The 20,580-nt window shown below is 35.4% G+C and overlaps 2 protein-coding genes across 2 annotated transcripts; both read right to left on the minus strand.

The window, feature by feature from the left end:
- Positions 1-7,124: 7,124 nt before the first annotated feature.
- LOC114215137 (olfactory receptor 8H1-like) lies at positions 7,125-8,072 on the minus strand. The gene has a single exon (XM_028111060.2). It carries the CDS (start codon positions 8,070-8,072, stop codon positions 7,125-7,127), a length of 948 nt encoding a protein of 315 aa, XP_027966861.2.
- Positions 8,073-16,448: 8,376 nt separating this feature from the next.
- Positions 16,449-17,405, minus strand: LOC114215151 (olfactory receptor 8I2). Its single transcript, XM_028111072.2, is given in 1 exon segment — positions 16,449-17,405. A coding segment is annotated over 1 exon segment (957 nt).
- Positions 17,406-20,580: the final 3,175 nt, after the last annotated feature.

Here is a 20,580-nt window from a genome sequence, read left to right on the forward strand (position 1 = left end):
ACACTCTCAGTATTAGAGACAATTCTTTCAACAGGATCATCGGTAGATCAAAAAAGTTGAAAAAAATCAGAAAACTTGAAGATAAAAAATAGGAATTAAGCAAACAGAATGAAAGCTATAGAAAAAATGAGAATAAAAGTATCTAACAATTGTGACATAATATCACACAGTCTAATATACAGAACAAAAATAGAGAAGGAACGAATTGGAAGAAATTTTTGAAAATATAATGGTCAAGACTTTCTAAAATTAAGGAAACATCAAGCGATGAGTCTGAAAGGTCAGTAGACCCTAGGAAGGAAAAATACAAAAAGCAAACCATCCAACCAACAAAACACACCTAGACTCATTAGTATCACTGATTAATAATAAAAATAAATAGAAAATTATGAAAGCATTCAGAGGAAAATGCAATTGCATACATAAGAAAAAATGTAAGGATTACAACAGATGCCATCAGAAATGATTCACACCAGATATAATGAAGAAACATATTTAAAGTAGTGAAAGGTAGTAACTGTCAATCCAGAATTTAATATCCATAGAAATGTTTGAAATATCTTAGAAATATGAGAACAAAATAGCCCTTTTCAGGAAATAAATATACACATACTGAAATAATTTATATCCAGCACACTTGTGCTTCAACAAATATCCAGCCAAAGAAGTATAACAAAGGGCGCCTAGGTGGCTCAGTTGGTTAAGCAACTGCCTTCGGCTCAGGTCATGATCCTGGAGTCCCAGGATCGAGTCCCATATCGGGCTCCCTGCTCAGCAGGGAGTCTGCTTCTCCCTCTGACCTCTCTCCTCTCATGCTCTCTCTCTCACTCTCTCTCTCTCAAATAAATAAATAAAATATTAAAAAAAGAAGTATAACAGAAGAAAATATGTGCCTACACAAAGAAATTAATAATACCAAAAATATTAAAATGAAGATAAATATAACAAATATTGGATATTTAATTGTAATTTCTTTAAAGAGTAAATAACTGAAGTAAAATTATGCTGATAACTTATTGGTTTAAACTATGCATACAAGTATAATTTATGACAAAAATAGAAAGAAAAAGAGAAGAATTCGGTCTTTACTGCTCTAAGTTTCTGATATTAAAAGTTATGTTGTATGTTATTCTAGGTAACTGTGTTGTACTAAATATGCATATTATAATTCCCATGGTCACCATTGAAAAGAGAGAAGATACACATTACTGATATCAGGAATGAAAAAAAGGGATGTCACTTGGTCCCCACAAATAAAAGGATCACAATAGGGTGCCTGTGCAGCTCAATTAAGTGGCTGCCTTCAGCTCAGGTCCTGACCCCAGGGTCCTGGGATCTAGCCCCGCATCGGGATCCCTGCTCCTCAGGGAGGCTGCTTGTCCCTCTCCCTCTGCCTCTCTCCCCTACTCATGCTCTCTCTCTCTCAAATGAATAAATAAAATCTTTTTTAAAAAAGGATAATAAAATATTACAAACAACTCTTTGTTAATAACTTTGAAAATTAAATGAAATATATAATTGCTTAAAGATGTTTCCATCAGAGGAAATGGGTGACCTGAATAGTCCTATATCTATTCAATAAATTACTCCTTAAAAGTCTGTATGAACAAAAATCGGGAATTGTTTTCCCAATGTGAAAACCTCCCCTTTCTCTCAGACTGCAATGTGCAGAGTGCTTTTCAATGACGCTGAAGAGGACCCAATCAACAATACAACAACATAGAAGAAACCTAGGAGCCACCTAAAACCCTAGGCAGCTAAACTCTGTGACGTTATAACTGAGGGTACTTGTTTCTTTGCTGAGAGACTCTGTTTCTGAATCCCTTTGTTATACCACCATACCCTGTGCCTTGACTATCACAGGTTCTCTCTGCAGAACAATACCATCGTCAGATAAATTTTGTTGGTTATTTTTTTCAGAATCACTCTTTCTGTAAGTAGGACTATGCCTGTATGTTTGAGAACATTTAGCCAGTATTGTCAAAATCGCCCTGTCTTCCATCAGCAATTCTAGAGTACCAGAAACATGCACCTCTTAACAGCCCCTAGTGTTTTATTTAATGCTCTCTTTACTTTGATGATGAATTTTCTGTTTTCACCTCTGATGATAATAATATTCTCAGCCCAGTGTGATGTTGAAGAATGTGAGTTCTAGAGCTAGACGGTCTGAGTTCCAACATGAGCTTGTTCTTTAACATGGAGTGGCCATGAACCAGTTACTTAATCTCTTTGTGCCCCAGGTTTATTATCTGCAAAATTCTTCCTTCAAAGACATTTATTAAGGTAGTTTTCTAGGTGATGGGGTACAATGCTAAACAAAGTAAGGAAAAATCCTGGCTCATGATATAGGGGCAATAGGGAAGGAATACAAGAAACAAAAGTCACCAGATAAATATATAAAATGTTAGTTGGGAGAGCCTGGGTGGCTCTGTTGGTTAAGAGTCTGACTCTGGATCTCAGATCAGGTCTTGATCTCAGGGTCGTGAGTTCAAGTCCCACATTGGGCTCCATGCTGGGCATGGCACCTACTTAAAAAAAATATGTGTGCATATATATATATATATACACACACACATTAATATTATATATATAATAAGTCAAATATGTATATTTATTAGTTGGAGAGAAACTGTTATGGAAACAAATGAAGCATAGAAGAGGGCGAGAAGCAGACACAATTTTAAATCAGGTGGTAAGGGATATTATTAAAAAAAGAAGAAAAAAATCATGCATTTGCATATGAAAAGGAAGTTTCAGGGTGAAGAGAAGAAAAGGGAAAATTCTAGGCACAGTTGAGACTAATGTGCACAGGGAGAGCTAGGAGTGCATGTTCTTTTTTTTTTAAGATTTTAAAGATTTATTTATTTTAGAAAGAGAGCAAGCACAAGCAGGGGGAGGGGCAGAGGGAAAGGGGCAGAGAGAGAGAGAGAGAAGCAGACTCTCTGCTGAGCACAGAGCCGGTTGTGGGGCTCCACCCCACAACCCTGAGATCATGGCCTGAGCTGAAATTGAGAGTTGGATGCTTAAAGGACTGAGCCATCCAGGTGCCCCAGGAGGGGATGTTATTGAAACAAAGTAAGCATGATGGACAGAATGACAAGGAATGAGTTATTAGATGTAGGGAGTGGAGACAACATCATTTTGGACCAGTGGGTTTCTTTAAAAGTTTTGGTTTTCATTCTTAGTGGGATGAGAAGTCTGGTAGGATTTGTGGAAGCGATATGATTCAACTTACTGTTTAACCACTCTGGCTCTTACACTGTGATCAGATTCAAGAGGGCTGAGGTCAAACAGAGCAACAAGCTAGGGGGCTGCAGCAGTACTTCTGAGACCGGGGTCCCTCGGGCCAGTGTGGTGACAGAGAATGAGCTGAGAGATAGACTCTGGATATATTCTGTGTTTAGAGTCCACATAGGATACTGTTGGAATGGGTGTCAGGTGTGTGACATAACAAGATAATTATGGATTATTCTTAAATCTTTGCCTGAAGGAATAGAAAGATTGCTTTCCATTACGTGAGATTAGCATTTGGATATTGCTAGTACCTACCTGAAAGTTATCTTGTGAAGATAAATTATGTTAATATATACAAGTATATATGCCTCTGAATATTGTCTGGCACACAATAAGTGCTCAACAAAATACATTATTACCATATCTATCAATTATTTGGAAGCAGACACAGCTTTTCATATTTTTGTCATTCTCTATTCTACTCTTATTTTTATCATATTTGTATTAAATAGCACTTTGGCATGGCAAGAAGAATAGTCTTAAATTATGTCTGACCACATCCTATGTAAAATATGGTATGCACTAATATAACAAGGAATTTTAAGGGCAAACACAAATAGTCTAAATCTTTTATATTATGCATAGATTATATTACATATATGTAATAACATACATACTTTCTAAATTATATAATAAAGAAGATGTGGTAGTCCTACTTTAACTACAATTTAATTTAATTAGCATCTGTTCGACTTAAGTGCTGTCTACAAAATCACAGAATCTCTTGGCCATCTTTGGCAACTCAAACCAACAGGATACATTTCCTAATCATAAAAGTAGACATCAACAGACACAAGGTGAAAAAATAGTTTATAGAAAAGACCAGAAAAAATGAAAAGACCTATAAATATATTAAATGACATAGTGCAGATGCAAGATGATCAGCCAAAAAAGCATATTATTAAGCAATAAATATTTATCATAACCTTGTTACTAATTGCAAACAAAAACAAATAACACTAGCAATAAAGAAAGAGTCTAGATCACATAGATATCAAAGCAAAAATAAGTCATGATAATTTTAAGTGGCAATGATATATGAGAATGGAAATTTTAAAATATATTAAATGGAAGAAAATAATGCATATTTAAAAATTTGAATAAGTTTGTTGACACTTCTGAATTAGCGAAAACTTTTTAAACTTTTTAAAAATTTTTTTAATTTACTTATTTGACAGAGAGAGACACAGTGAGGGAGGGAACACAAGCAGGGGGAGTGGGAGAGGGAGAAGCAGACTTCCCGCTGAGCGGGGAGCCCGATGCAGGGCTTGATCCCAGAACCCTGGGATCATGACCTGAGCCGAAGGCAGGCACTTAATGACTGAGCCACCTAAGCGCCCCCAAAATTTTTAAACTTTTAACTTATACAAGAGAATTTGCACTTTTACACTTTATTTTAAAAAGTATTTAGGAAAAATAATCAACTATAGTTACATTTCAGAAATAAAAATTTTATAATATTACTGCTTGAAATGAAAACTATCTAGTTATAAAAGTTTAAACAACAAATGAAATACTTGGAAAATAGAAGAATACATTCTTAACCTCTACCTAGCAAAGAAAATTAAAACTAATTCAGATTATGTAGAGGGAAAAAGGAAAAATAAAGGAAATTTCAGCAGTATGACTACAGTTTATGGGTTGCTGCAAATTATGAATTCATTGCCATTTCTTGGCTTTACAACTTGTCTCTGTTAAAAAAAAATTAAAACAGGGCACCTGGGTGGCTCAGATGGTTAAGCGTCTGCCTTTGGCTCAGGTCATGATCCCAGAGTCCTGGGATCGAGTCCCGCATCGGGCTCCCTGCTCCTTGGAAGCCTGTTTCTCCCTCTGTCTCTCTCTCTCTTTCATGAATAAATAAATAAAATCTTTAAAAAAAATAAAAACAAATGAGTCAAACTTTTAATTCAACATTTATTTTTAGTGACCATAGCAAACTTATAAAAATTAGGAGAAAGCAATAATGTAAAACAAACAAACAAAATCCACAGAAAAGCAGCAGTTTACTGAAGCTTATTGACAAGTCACTGAAAGGTAAGATTTTTAAATATTTAGCAGGTAGCCACCAAAGAGATACGACTGCATACAGATTTTTAAATTGATGCATTTACATTTCAGATCCAAAGCCTTGAACGATGAGAGTCTTGATTTATTTTTTTCAAATACCCATAACACATTCACCTCATATTTCAGTGACAAAGGCATTATCAAATGTTAAACTTGTAAGTGTATGTAGATAGCTGTAGAAAAGTGCATAGGAAATGACAGAAATTTTGTTTATATAAGTAATATATGCACATGTGTACATAACTATAGCTCCAGAAGAACACATTCAAAGCTGTTAATGACTGTTAAGTCATTTCTATTCCCTTCTCCTTTTCCATGATTTCCATCGTTAACATGTTCTCCAATGCTAACAGACACCATTTTAAATTCATCATTGTGAAGTGTTGAGTTTTTCCTTAGTTGTTTGTCAATTAAATTAACCAAACTAATTTATAAAACACAAGTGAATATTCTCTTTTTTTAAGATGATTTAGTTATGTATTTTTTTAATTTATTTTAGAGAGAGAGGGAAAGAGCCGAGGGAAAGGGAGAGAGAGAATTTTAAGCAGATTCCCCACTGAGGGCAGAACCCAATGCAGGGCTCCATCCCACGACCCTGAGATCATGACCTGAGCTGAAATCAAAACTCTACACTTAACCAACTGAGCCACCCAGGTGCCCCACAAGTGAATATTCTTTAAGAAAAAGCCATTGTGCATTAAAAATATTACAGGATGGCCAATGGGTGGTTCAGTCGGTTAAGCATCTGCCTTCAGCTCAGGGCATGATCCCAGGCTCCTGCACTGGGCTCTCTGCTCAGCGGGGAGTCTGCTTCTCCCTCTCCCTCTGCCATTACCCCTGCTTCTGTGCGCTCTCTCCTTCTCTGTCAAATAAATAAATAAATAAATAAATAAATAAATAAAATCCTCAAAAAATATTGCAGGAAATTAACCCTTCTAATGATATTGGTCAGCATTTATTAGAACTGCCTTGAATGCTTTACATCCTTTATCTGATTTAATCTTTATAATTAATTCTATGGCCCTGGAATTATTATCTATCTTGTGCAGTTGAGGAAACTGAGGCTGATCCATTAAGGGTTATACAGCTAAATGGTTAGCAGATTTAGAATTTAAATCCTGGAATGTTTGATTCCAAAGCACATTCTAGTAATTACTCTGCTGTATTTTTTCTTCATATAATAAACAAAATAACTTCTGAAACTGCTATCATTGTGCCCAAAATGGAGCTCTTTTCCATAATAAAATTTCCTGAAGTTGAACTATTCATGGGCATTTGTATGATATTATTTAAAAGAAGAGAACTATATTGTCTCATTTTGCCTATCAGTTACCCCTAAAAATATATTTATTTTTTAAAGATTTATTTATTTAATGAATTATTTTAGAGAGGGGGGAAGAGCAGAGGGAGAGGGAGGAGAGAATTTCAAGCAGACTCCATGCTGAGCATGGAGCCTGACAAGGGGCTGGATCCCACCACCCTGATCTCATGACCTGAGCCAAAACCAAAAGTCTGAGGCTTAACCCACTGAGCTAGCAAACGCATATATTTAGATCATAGATTTAAAGCACACTTCATGGCTTTCTATTATAACTTGAAATTTCTAAAGACATCTTCCTGGAAATATCTGAGATCATATTTGGTCAAGTAAAGAATGATTTGATGGAAATATAAACAAGTTAAAGGAGTCAACTGGTTTTGGAGACAAAGAAAATACACCGTAGGGAAAACAAAAAGTGATGAGCTGAAAAATTTAACATTGCTTATTTCAATTGCTCAGAGCACTCTCCCTTCTGCATGACTCTAATGAGAGCATTTTTGACTTCTTTGTTCCTAAGACTATAAATGAGTGGATTCAGCATGGGGATCACAATAGTATAAAAAACAGAAGCCACTTGATCCTTTCCCAAGGAGTAAGACCTACTCGGCTTTAAATAAGTAAAAATCGTAGTGCCGTAAAAGATGGTGACTCCCAGGAGATGAGAGGCGCAAGTAGAGAAGGCTTTTCGCTTTCCTGAAGTGGAAGTAATTTTCAGGATAGTGGACAGAATGGACACATAGGACACAGATATTGTGATAAGAGACACTGTTAGGGTGGAACCAGCGACAACAAATATCATGATTTCGATGTCATGGGTGTCAAAGCAAGACAGGGCTAAAACTGGGGGTGTGTCACAGAAAAAGTGATGGATTACATTGGAGTCACAGAAATGCAGTCTGCTAATGCAAAGCACACTGACAAAGGAGTCTGCAAAGCCAATCAAATAGGACCCAAAGACGAGGGAACAGCAGAATCTTGTGGACATAACCACTGGGTAGTGCAGAGGATTGCAGATAGCAACGTAGCGATCATAGGCCATGGAGGAGAGAAGGAAACATTCAGCAGCCCCCAAGAAGACAAGAAAGTACATCTGGGTGAAGCAGCCCACATATGAAATATACTTGGTGGAAGACAGTAAGTTCTCTAAGGTTTTAGGTATGATGACAGTTGAGTAACTGAGGTCAAGAAATGACAGGTGACTGAGGAAAAAATACATGGGGGTATGCAGCAGGAGATCCAGGCGGACTATCAGTATCATCCCTGCATTGCCCAACACAGTAACCAGGTATATCTGGAGGAACAGCACGAAGAGGACCAGCTGGATTTCTTCAGAATCTGTCAATCCCAGAAGGATGAAGTCAGGCACCTGTGTGTTATTCTTTCTACCCATAGTGTCAACTGCTATGAACTGTGAAGAAACCAAATTTGATACTTAGCGGGAATGACTTCAAAAAGGTTTGTGTTTATATGAACCACATGGCATATTTATAACTGTGTTTCTAGCAATTGATGATGAGAGGTTTAAAGACCATGACTGAAAAAAAATCTTAATTTGATTGCCAAATATAAAAATAGGCATAAATTGACATTTGAATACAATATAATTAAAGCTAACATATTGAATAATTAAAATGAGACTGATCCAGTTCTAAATATTTCTCAATGCATTTAGTCCTTGTGAGACTATTATACCACAGTGCCACTGTTAAGCCATATTTTTAATACAAGATAGACTGACTCTAGAGAACATGCACATAATACTATAATCCTGTTTATAACAAATTTCAGCAAACCTGAAAAAAGTTAGATATATAACAAATGGTGATATAAAAACAGTTTTAATGCATTATTCAGTGTCCTTTTCTCAATATTATTTAATACAAATGACAAACTTCAAATTTAGGGGATTTTGGAAGATATACTAACATTATAGACCACATATTAATTTTAATTTCCAAACTATATGATGTTTTCCTAACCTGATCATTCAAAATTAAACTTCTAAAATATGTTCATTATTTATAGACCCTGATTCCATTAACTCTATATTTCTGATTTCACAAATCCTGGCATTATTTGGGGTAAGGTCTAAATGACATGTATATGCATACTATTCTGATAATGTCCCCATTAAATTTGATCCTAACTAAAGGCCTCTAATTTTGACAGAATAATACTTACTGTGAACCAAAGTTGGGGAAAAAAAAAACCTCCCAATATGATCTGCCTAGAAGTTTGTCAACCTCAAGTTTTGCTCACAAATCAAATTTGATAACCATTTGAGTCGAAAATTTCTGTGATACATTTGTTCTTTTTGAGATAAATTCTTTTTAAATTTTAGTGTATTCATTTTGTTTTATTCTGAGATAAAAATTAATCAACCTAGAAATTTTGTTCAGGTCCTGCTCAAATGGAAAATTTGCTAGGAAATTATTTCTAAAAAGAATACCAGGAAGCTATAGTGCACATAAGCAGAGCAGAATATGTCTTGCCTGTTATCCTGATAATTCCAGGGCACCTTATATACTGGGGACCAAAGATAATGTGATGCATGGTCATCCCTGTGGACCAATTTCCAAGGAAGATTGCTTGACATGTTTCCAAGGGCAAAAGTTCAAGGACTAAATGCAGCTATGTTAGGTTTGAGAAAATGGTTGCCTTTTCCCTTAGAAGCCACACAATGAAGAGCCTGATGGTTAGATTTTCCTTTGTGATGCTCTAAATTTTTGGCTGGGATAGTGAAGAAGCTATTTCTATTTTTGTTGTTTTCAAATTCATCAATTGTTATCTAAGTTTTATCATTTTATTTCCTCTATTAGGTTTGTGGGGAAGGAAAAATAATATTTCCTCTACTTTTCTAGATGCTTGGTTGAGAGACCCCCCTCCTCCCATAATAAAAGACATATTAACAAAAGAAAAAAAAAGTTTAATAACCTGTATACTTCTTGTACACATGGGAGATTGTAAGCAGAAAGAGTTAGGGGTCCCCAGAAAAAGAGACAAGACAAGGCTTTCTTGACACAAGAAAAATCATTTTAGGCCCCGGCCATCTTATGATCTATGCCTGACCTGCACTTCTTAACCAAAGCATATTCTTGAGTTATTTTTTTGCAGACTTTAAACCTCTTTGAGCACTCAAATACTGGACCAATTGGAGCCAGAGAATTGATGATACTAACCCTTGCCTGCCCTCCCTGGACTTTGATCAACCAGGATCTGGACTCTATCTCTTTAAGATAACTTCTTCCCCAATTCTATGCTGAATTTCCATTGTGTAAGCCCCTTCCTTGAACATGCATGCACCCTTAGCTTAAAATGTCCCTGGTCTTGTTGTTTGAGGAAAGATTGTTTTGAGAACTATTAGCAGTGTTCTCCTTTACTTGTTGCAAATAAAATCCTTCCTTTTTACTCTTTGGCTTGGTTGTGTCTTTTGGCTCCACACCCACCAAGAAGCGAACCCAGTTTCGGGTATCAAGATGACCAGGAAAATTAACACCTCAAGTGGCCCAAGTCACCACCTTGAATACCATCTCCTGCTAAAGACAAAAGATGTTGGGGGTGGAGGCCAGTTATAGGAGGTTACTTATGTAGGAAGGGCGTTAGGGATTGAAGCCGATGGGCAAGAAATAATTCTTGAGACATCTTTGGTGCAAAAAGGTGGTTTTATTAAAGCACAGGGATAGGACCTGTGGGCAGAAGGAGCTGCACTAGGGTCCTGAGGAGTGGCCCATTATACGCTTTTAAGTTGGGAAGGGGTTAGGGATAGCTTAAGCCTCTAAGAAATTTTGGAAGCAAGGTTTTCAGGACCTTGAGGGGGCTAGCAATTATTGGGAAAAAGTCATTTATTACTGTCTAATAAAACTTTAGTCATGAGACCCTTCAGATGTATATTGGTGGGCCATATGCTCAGAGGATGTTTGCCAGCATGTATCTTAGAGGGTAGAGATAAAGGAAGTTTCCAAAGGAATTTTTATATGTTAAAGTATACTTAGTAGGGATTAAGATTGCCTTTTGCCCTTAGCAAAGTGTCAACATCTCGGCAGCTGAGTTCCTAGAGGAATGTTACTTTGCCTGTTTAAAGGACTTGTCAGTGGGCTGTAGGTAGTAAGGAAATTTAATAAATTTTTTTCTGCCTTTTTTCCCCACATCAGTTACCAGGAAAATCACAGTAAATGACGGTTTGGTTGTTATGCAGATTTAAGTCTATGCCCTCTCCATTCATAAAAGTTTCTAGAGGGACACCTGGGTGGCTAAGTTGTTAAGCGTCCTCCTTCCGCTCAGGTCATCATCCCAGGGTCCTGGGATGATCAAGCCCCGCATCGGGCTCCCTGCTCAGCGGTAAGCCAGCTTCTCCCTCTCCCACTCCCTCTGCTTGTGTTCCCTCTCTCGCTGTGTCTCTCTCTGTCAAATAAATAAATAAAATCTTTAAAAACAAAAGTTTCTAGAGATTTAGTTACCCTCTTCTTCCTGGAACAAAGAGGGTAGGGATTTCCCTTATAAATGTAAATATCTCTTTCAAAAGGGTAAGTTCTATTCAGTTTTCAGAGCTTCTCCTGTGTCTACTGTTTCAGTTCAAGATAATTCTTAGGCCAAAAGTGCATTTTTGGTGGTGGCAAATTCTATGCCCCTTCTAATTGAACTCATTGTTTTTGTTTCTGCACCTAGTAACAACTGCTTGTTTTATTTACTTTTTATCTGTTTAATAATATAGGAAAATAATATTTGCATTATTAATCTGAGAGTTGCTTTACTTTTAAATTATATGTAATGATATTTATTATTCCTATTGTGGCCCATTATATAGGTAGTTAAGTTACATTTTTTTAATTTCTTATTTGACTAAGAATAATTTGATATTTTTAAAATTTCTGTGTTTTTAATTTTCAAGCTAAACATATATTTTTCTTTTTTAAACATTAATTTTAAATTGTACTGCATTACAGTCAGAAAATGTGACTCCTTTAAATTCAGTTTTGTAAATTTATTGAAATTATGGATTAATTGTAATCAACTAGTATAAACAGCTCTTAGATGCTAGGAAAGAAAGATTCAAATATTGATAAGGAAGTCTGGCCTTACCAACTACAGTATTTATAGAGTCTCAGCAGGGAAAAACAAAAAAAAAAACCCACAAAAATTAGTGATACAACAAGTTAGGAGGGGAAAGTACTATAAAAAAAATAAAATGTGAAATAGCTTAGGGGATGGAGAGTCCTGGAGTAGGGGAATGAGGAAGCAATCAGAAATAGTGTGGTCAAGGTAGGCTTCAATGAAAAATTGGTATTTGAGTCAAGATTTGAAGGAGGGAGGCGTTAATCATGTCAGTACATGGGAGAACAGTGTTTCAGACAAAGGGAACATCCATACAAAGGCCCTGTGCATTGGATGGGCCATGCAGTTCGAGGAAAAGCAAGGACTATGTGGTAAATAAAATTCACCTGGGGGCTGGGGTGACCAGAGAAATAACAATGAAGTATTAGTATGTCAATGGTGACAAGTGCTGTGGAGAAAAAACAGGTGAAGAGAGTGCTTGGAGACAGTTGGACTTTCTTAAAATAATCTTTATTTTTCAGAGAAGTCTTCAGTGATAGGGTCACACTGAAAGAAGTGAAGTAGACACCCACAAAAATATTTGGAGAAAGTGAGCATCAGGCAAATGGAATAGTAAAAATAATGTTCTGCAAAATTGGTTCCTTCTTCCCGAAGTCGGGGTCCATCTTGTCGGTTCAGAAGGAAGAATGAACACTACAAGTTATATGAACCCCAGGCATGGGACCAGTCAAGGAACATGTAGGGCTAAGCCCAAAGGATAAGGATGCTTCTCATTCAAAGGAACCTGTAGGACAAGTAGTTAAACAGCATTACCCTAGGGATAGAATCATCAGATGTACCTAATGAACTCTCTAACATAAAGAATAAAGATATATTTTCAGATTCCAAGTCTTGAAATGGAAGAGACCTCTGGAGGACCAGATGAACAGGCACCAGAACGGATGCCAGGATGACGTCATGGGTCAAAGTATTCGCCTAGTCAGGAGACCACCGCCACAAATTTTGCCCTGAAAGATCCTCACTTGCAAGGCATCAGGGTGTTTGGGACTTTAGAGGATTAGCTCCCCATTTTCCTGGGTGGTGCCACTCCAATAAATAGCTTATCTTTCTCCACTGCAAAGGCTCAGTGTCTGTTTTTATTGGTTTGTTGTGCATTGGTTGGACAAATTCTCCCTTGGTTTGGCTATATTCCTCATGTTTTGTGTCACTTTATTTTGATGAAAATTGTGTAAAAAATATACTGGAGTTTGTATTTTTTTTCCCAAATTTTTATTTAAATTCCAGTTAGTTAACACACAATGTTATATTGGTTTCTGGTGTAGAATTTAGTTATTCACCACTTACATACAACACCCAGTTCTCATCACAAGTGCCCTCCTTAATCCCCATTACCTATTTAGCCCATCCCCCACCCACCTCCCCTCCAGTCACCCTCACTTTGTTCTCTAGAGTTAAGAGTCTGTTTCTTGGTTTGACTCTCTCTCTCTCTTTTACCCCTTTGTTCATTTGTTTTGTTTCTTAAATTCCACATATGAGTGAAAGCACGTGGCATTTGTCTCTCTGACTTATTTTGCCTAGCGTAATATTCTCTAGTTCCATCCAAGTCGTTGGAAATAGTACGATTTAATTCTTTCTTATGGCTGAGTAATATTCCATTGTAAATATATACCATATCTTTATCCATTCATTAGTAGATGGACATTTGGGCTCTTTCCATAATTTGGCTATTATTGATAATGCTGCTATAAACATCGGGGAGTTTGCACTTTGACTCACTCTGATAATCTTTGTCCTTTTAGAATATATTACACTTAATAAATATAAAATCAGTTATATTTTCTCTAATATTTTTATATTTCATAATACCACTATTTTTAATTTTTTTCCCTGAAATGCATTTTCTTTTATTTGTTGTCTTTTAGTCATTTTTAGACAGCTTATCTACCCATTTTGAAAGAGAAATATCCAGTGCAAAATCCTGATTTATTCTACACTACTTTATCCAATTATCAGACAATATTCTGACATTTCTTTCTGAATAAGCGTCTAATCTTTGTGTATGAGCACAAGTGTGAGTCTAGCTTTACCTGATATCAAGAAGTCAATTTTATTCAATATGTTTTGTTTTCATTGAGTAATTTGTTGTTTCTTCAGGAATTTCTGCAAGATTTCTTAAAATAAAACAAGAAGAATAATCTCATCATTTTTTGTTTTGATATAAAAGGTATGTTAAAGGTGGTGAAATAGAACGCATGGTCAAGAAATACACATAGATAACAGGAATATTACAAAGGCACCACAGGTTTAATAGACTGAAAAAAAAGAACACTCAGTATCTTTGTATTGAAACCTGGTACATCAAACGTATTTTAAATTGAATAATTTTTTTCCAGCATATTTTTTTAAAACAAGAAGATAACTGGCAAATTAAACATTCCATGATCATTTCTGGGACTCCCAGAGATTATGGAGTTGGTTTTCTGGATTGGTCAATGGCAAAAGTTCTGGGATAGTCTGGCAGAAGAAGGACTGAAGAAAAGACAAAGATATGCATGACCAATTGTGAAAAGATGTGTATTACAGGGTCCAGAGGGAAGGTACAAAAAGCAGCTGAAGGAAAGAATGATGGGAAGTATATCAGCAACAAATGTGAAGAACATATTGAAAAACATAGATGGGCATTTAATCATAATTTTGGACAAATAAACTACATTTCTACTTCTTATGATGAGCAAGAAAAGTGTTTCATCTTTTTGCTCCTAGACAGCAATCAGCAAGAAAACATTAATAATAAGAGAAAGCAATTAGATACATAGTTTTATTAATGCTAAGTAAATATTAAGTCTTGAAATTATTTAGAGCAGAATACACATGCAATGCAAGTGAAGATAAAAATAGCATACAATTAAAACCAGGGTAAATATAAGTCATGTGCAAAAGCCACACAATTATAGAAAATTGAGCATTGGATTTAGAATGCATGAATGAAAATCCTTGGTGGAAAGAGGGAAAAAAAGGGAAATATAATCAGTTTAATAGTCCTCAATGATGATGATGAGAAATCTTCAGAACAACCAATCTGAATCAGATACCATGTTTGGAAGGAAAAAAAAATCTCACAAAGTCTTAATAAAAAGGAATGAGTAATGAGATAGGTAGACAGTAGCCTCAGTAGGTCCATAAATTAAAACATAGTATGTTTCATAAGTTGTCACTTATAATAGTTTGCAGAGTAAAATGTTGCATTGTAAAATGAAGTTTGCAGGAGTCAGACCCCAGTTATATAGATCAGAGAAGAAAATTAAAAATTCCAAAGCAAATGTATATATATGCACATACAGATCTTTTCACATACATTACCATCAGCCACTCCCAAGACTGAAAACTGATTTTCTTAATAGGAGGTTTGTTTGTGATGTCTGATATATGAATTTACTCCAGTTATTTAAAATCATATATACCAAGTATAATTCTATGTATACTTATTTCCATATCCTAACCATTGAGGAAAAAAGTCCTTTGAAAAGAAGTATATCTGTTAATTACTATGCTGATTTTAACATGTAAATAATAAATGTTTTTGAAAGAATTCTATAAATAGAATTTTCATAAAGCTAATATTTTTTTTGAATGCCAATATGCACATGACTATCCAGATTCTACCCAAGAAAGATACAAATAAGAGAAAGGCAGAATGTTTCACCTTTATGGATTGATCACTCTACTTCCACCAGCAAACAGACTGCAAAGAAAGTATTTACTTCCATATTTTGTACATGATACATTTCATAAGTGTGGAGAGCACAATTATGAATAAGCAAACTCTTCTCTGAAAGAGATTACATTCTTGTTGGACAGAAAGAAATATAGATACACACATTTTCTTGTATAAGTGTTCATCAAATTTATCTGCAGTTGCTTTCAACATACATTTTATTTTTATTTTTTTCAACATAAATTTTAAACGTGATTTACTGCTCAGTGCTTTATGCACAGTAAAGGCAGTACTAAAGGACACATCTTTTCCAGTGGTCATTTTGTAACAATGCCTGGAGGAGTCCATTAAACGGATCTCTTTTCAAGGAAAAACAAAATAAAAACCCAGTTTCTCCTTTTAATACTATGGACTTGACCAAGCATTTCTGCCTGATTTGGAAAAGCAAGAATCTCTGTAATATACTCCCAAACGCCTCAGGAATTGTACCACAGCTAGTAAGCTTTATTTATCTACACAGACACACAGACACACACACACACATACAGACACACACCACACATATATTGAAATGCTTACCAAATATTTGAACTTTGGGAAGCATATTATGATTTTTTAGAAATTAAACTCTGCTGCATTTGGTAGAGACCCTACTCCATAAACATCATTTTCTTTGTTACCAAAGCTCACGTTTTACAGATAAATGATCCAAATTTTAACTCTGTGGCAAAACTAATCCACATGATCAAGAGATTTTCTATTTCAACCAGTGTCTGTTGCCATGGTGTTTGGTATATGTAAGCTACATGCTGAAATGAACTCCTAATATGCTAGTTCAGTATTCAATACAAACAAAATAATAATTGGCCACCAAAATTTCAAGTCTCTTAAGTTATCATTTCGTTTATGTTAAGCCTTTTGAGTTTACTCTATGATTTTCCTGATTGGAGCAATCGCATGCCTGGAGCAATCGCATGCCTGGAGCCATCCAGGTGTGTTTTAATGGTAACGTGCACAGATTTGTCATGACAAAAGTTTTCTATGTATGACTCTCAGGAGAGCATTTTTCACATCTTTGTTCCTCAGACTATAGATCAGTGGATTCATCATTGGAATGACAATGGTATAGAAGACAGATGCCACCTGTACCTGGGTCAGGGATGATGTGTTATCAGGCTGCAAATACGTGAAAATCAGGGACCCGTAGAAGATAGTTACACCCATGAGGTGGGATGCACAGGTGGAAAAAGCCTTCTGTCTGCCTGCTGCAGACTGGATCCTCAGGATGGCTGAGATGATGGCAATGTAGGTGACTGTGATGAGGAGCAGGGAACTGAGAAGTGTGGTTCCCGCTAAAATAAAGATCACCATTTCTGTGCTGAAGGCATCTGCACAGGACAGGGCCAAAAGAGCTGTGGTATCACAGAAGAAATGATTGATGCTGGAATCACAAAATGCCAAGCTGCTTATCACACAGACTGAGACCAGAGAATTCGTGAAGCCTATTGCATATGGCAGGACTCCCAGCCAGTTGCACACTTTCTGGGACATAATCACTGAATACAATAAGGGATTGCAGATTGCTACGTAGCGGTCATAGGCCATTGATCCTAGAAGAAAACACTCACTGCACACCAAACCCACAAAAAAGTACATTTGAACAAAGCAGGCAACAAAAGAGATGGTTTTCTGTTGGGATTGGAAATTTACCAGTGCTTTGGGTGTTACAGTGGAGGAATAAAATATGTCAATGAATGCTAAGTTGCTAAGAAAAAAATACATTGGTGTGTGAAGCTGAGAGTCGATTCTGATTAACATGATGAGCCCAAGATTTCCCAAAACAGTGAACAAATAAATAAAGAGAAACATTAAGAAAAGACTGACTTGTAGTTCAGGGTGATTCGCAAATCCAGAGAGGATGAAGAGGGTCACCTCAGTGAAATTGTTCCCAGTCATTTGTATCAAATCAGGTCTTTGACTTACCTGTTGAATAACAGTAACAAAAATTAGAGAATGATTCAAACTTAAAGACTTAATAATCAGAGTTGACTTAGACTCCAATAATGAGAGAGTAAAATATGGCAAGCATATATTTAGTGACTTCAATTTGATTGAGAATTTATACGTGATTTTCCATTTTTTTAATAGAACTGACAGACACTAACAGAAACTTCCAAGTTGATAATTGTATGGAACTGGTAGCCCTCTAAGAGATAGCTATCTGGAAGGATTTTGGAAGAGATTCCTCCTGAGATATACCATCTTCTACTTCAGCCTATCATCATGGGCCTTGAATCATACACTTAGCAATTTATCCACAGGAATTAATTATATGATACTCTTAGAAAATATAAAGGTTATTTGTGAATTTAATGATATCTTTGTATGGCAGTCTTAATGTGTCAGCACCTCACAAATACTTTATAGCATCATTTTAGCAGCATAACAAGATCTTAGATAGGCACATCTAATCGTTTCTTGGACTCAATAAAGCTTTGTTAAATGTAGTAAGGAAAATATATACATAAAAATCCTGCTTACTTTATATGTTAATGCTAAAATTCTTTATACTTTTTTTTTCTGTCACATGCCCTTTCTATTGGTTCACTAAGACCAAACACAAGTTCATGTATAATATAGTCAGATTGTTTTGTGTACTCACTCAGCAAACATGTTTGCTCAGAACATAAAGCACATGGTTATTGGTGACATCAGGCAATAGCCAATTCAACACCAAAAACAGTGGTTTCCAAGTCAAAAATAAAAATATTACAAATAATAAAATAAATGTGATTTTCTATATTTACAATAAAGTGTTAAAATACAAGGTAATCTTACTAGAAAATCAGAGAACTTATTTGCCTAATTCAGTTGACATAAATATGATGGTTAATGCAAGTTTGTTTCAGATGTTTGACACTCCACCCGAGTGACCCAAAAGCACTTGATGTTCTATCGAGTAGACATAATCATTTAGTGTCTCCCACCCTCACAAGGGCTCCTATTCTTTCCCAATTCATTTAACAAGCATTTAATCAATGAAGGTATTTTGTCTTGCCTGTTATTAGAAACACTTTTCTTAAGGCTTACTGGAAGATGTAGGCATGTAAAAAGGAAAAGGTTTTCAGTGTGAGAAACACACACTTAACACACAAATACACACATACGCACACAGTTACAGAAAGAGATGGTAAGATTAGACTTACCTGGGAATTAATTATCCAAAGGACACCTTCTTTGTGAGCCATCTTCCAGTTATTTTCAGGTTTATCAGAGGACAGGAGAAAAAACATGCAATATTCACCAAATTCACCATTAATTTTTGACATACATTTGCCTCATTTACAGTTCTGTCTCTCCTGAATTGTTAATACGATGGCTTTGATCTGTTGCTGCGGTTTAGCCCCGAGCTATAGTTCCTATATAATGGACCCCTATTAATATCACGGATTTGATGGAAAAAATGCTGGTGTTGAGGACAGTTCTGGATAATGTGTCTATTACCTTCCATTGATAGAATATAAACAACAGCCAAATTAACTAAGATAACTGTTTATTTTTATGTGCCTTCTTGAGAATTAGAGTCTGATGTTTTAGCTCAAACCTAGACTCATATTCAGGATTAGTTTTGTTCTTCATATATTTCTAAAGCAGTCTCAGAATAGAGGATTATCTTCAGAAATCTAGTGTGTTAACAGTTTTCTCAAGGAGCATCTGTTCCTCAAACTCTCAAGCTTGTATCATAAAGGAATTGGCCAATTAGCATCTCTTGAGATTTGCATTTTAATTGTACCCCAAGGCCTATTCTTAATTTGCCTGGGATACATCGCCAATGGAAATGTTCAGAAATACATGTTCCTTCTTTTGTGTATTTCAGTTTAAATGGCTGTAGACATACTGAAAAATGTAATTGATATAGTGGAAAGTCAGGTTTCTTATTTATTAACATATACGTAATATATATATGATACATGTTTATATAATATAAATGTTATATTTAAATATATTAAAATATTGTATATAATAATTAATATCTTCAACTATAATATGATGTGATATAATATAATATGCAATCATATATATAACATCACATATCTAATGATATTATATATAGTGCAATATATATGTATATATAATGTAATTATAATAAAATGTATATATCATACATATGTATATATATGAAGCTTTTCTAAAACACTAAACATTATAAAAATATATGAGCTACATGGTGTCAGAGAGTATCAGATTACTGTTGCCTCTGCCTGGGCTTCCCAGACAACCCTCCCAGCAAGGAGAAGTAAACTTTTTCCTATTTACTGATTAAATGGTGTTATATATTGAAATTATGCTACCACGACATCAACAAATCATCCACATATTTATTTTTAATGCAGGCACTTAGTGATTTTTAGCTGACTGTTCTCAATGATCATACACAAAATCACTGACTGAGAACAGCATGCCATCTAGGAAAATAAACCAGAAACCTGAGGTAAAAAAATCAAACTCTACTCTCGGTTTCATGATCAGCTGATAGGAATTCAATTCACATCATTATCCCAGTTGTCGTTTGTTTATTTTTTTAAAGCAACTTCCTAGGCCACACGCCTAAAAAAATTCTGGGTTACTAGGATCAGACCCACAAAAGTGAAATTTTTCAAAATGCCTCAGGTCCATGGATGATTGACAAACATCAGATTTGAGGGATCTCACAGACTTGTCTCATTAAATTATTTTTCTTCTGTAAATCTTATGGTCTCTTATTTTACTTTAAAAGGGGTTTGGTGTTAGGATGATGAAACAAGACAGATTCTTCATTGGGAAAGGGAAAAATGCATCTCTAATTTTATTTAGATCACTTTAGAGATTTTTAAGAAGGAATAAAATCTATTATATATGTGCTATATGACTTACAGATAATCAGTGTACTCAGATATTCAGACAAAAGGAACAGAAGTACATTTTTGGTTTGGCTCTTCTATGTATCTTGAAAAAATAAAACTTTGAAAGACTTGGGTTGTATACCTGAAAATTCAATTTTCCATCCATTCTCTTACTCATTTTTTCAACGCACATTTTTATTAATTAATTAACTAATTAATTAATTAAGAGAGAAAGAGCAGGGAGGGAG

This window comes from Eumetopias jubatus, unplaced genomic scaffold, assembly GCF_037043125.1.
Source record: "Eumetopias jubatus isolate StellerSeaLion01/CBP00866 unplaced genomic scaffold, mEumJub1_p1.0 scaffold_13, whole genome shotgun sequence".
Lineage (NCBI taxonomy): Eukaryota > Metazoa > Chordata > Mammalia > Carnivora > Otariidae > Eumetopias > Eumetopias jubatus.

What these genes read in the sequence shown, in the direction of transcription:
- LOC114215137 (XM_028111060.2), bottom strand. Translation starts at nt 8,072, where the DNA reads ATGGGTAGAAAGAATAACACACAGGTGCCTGACTTCATCCTTCTGGGA.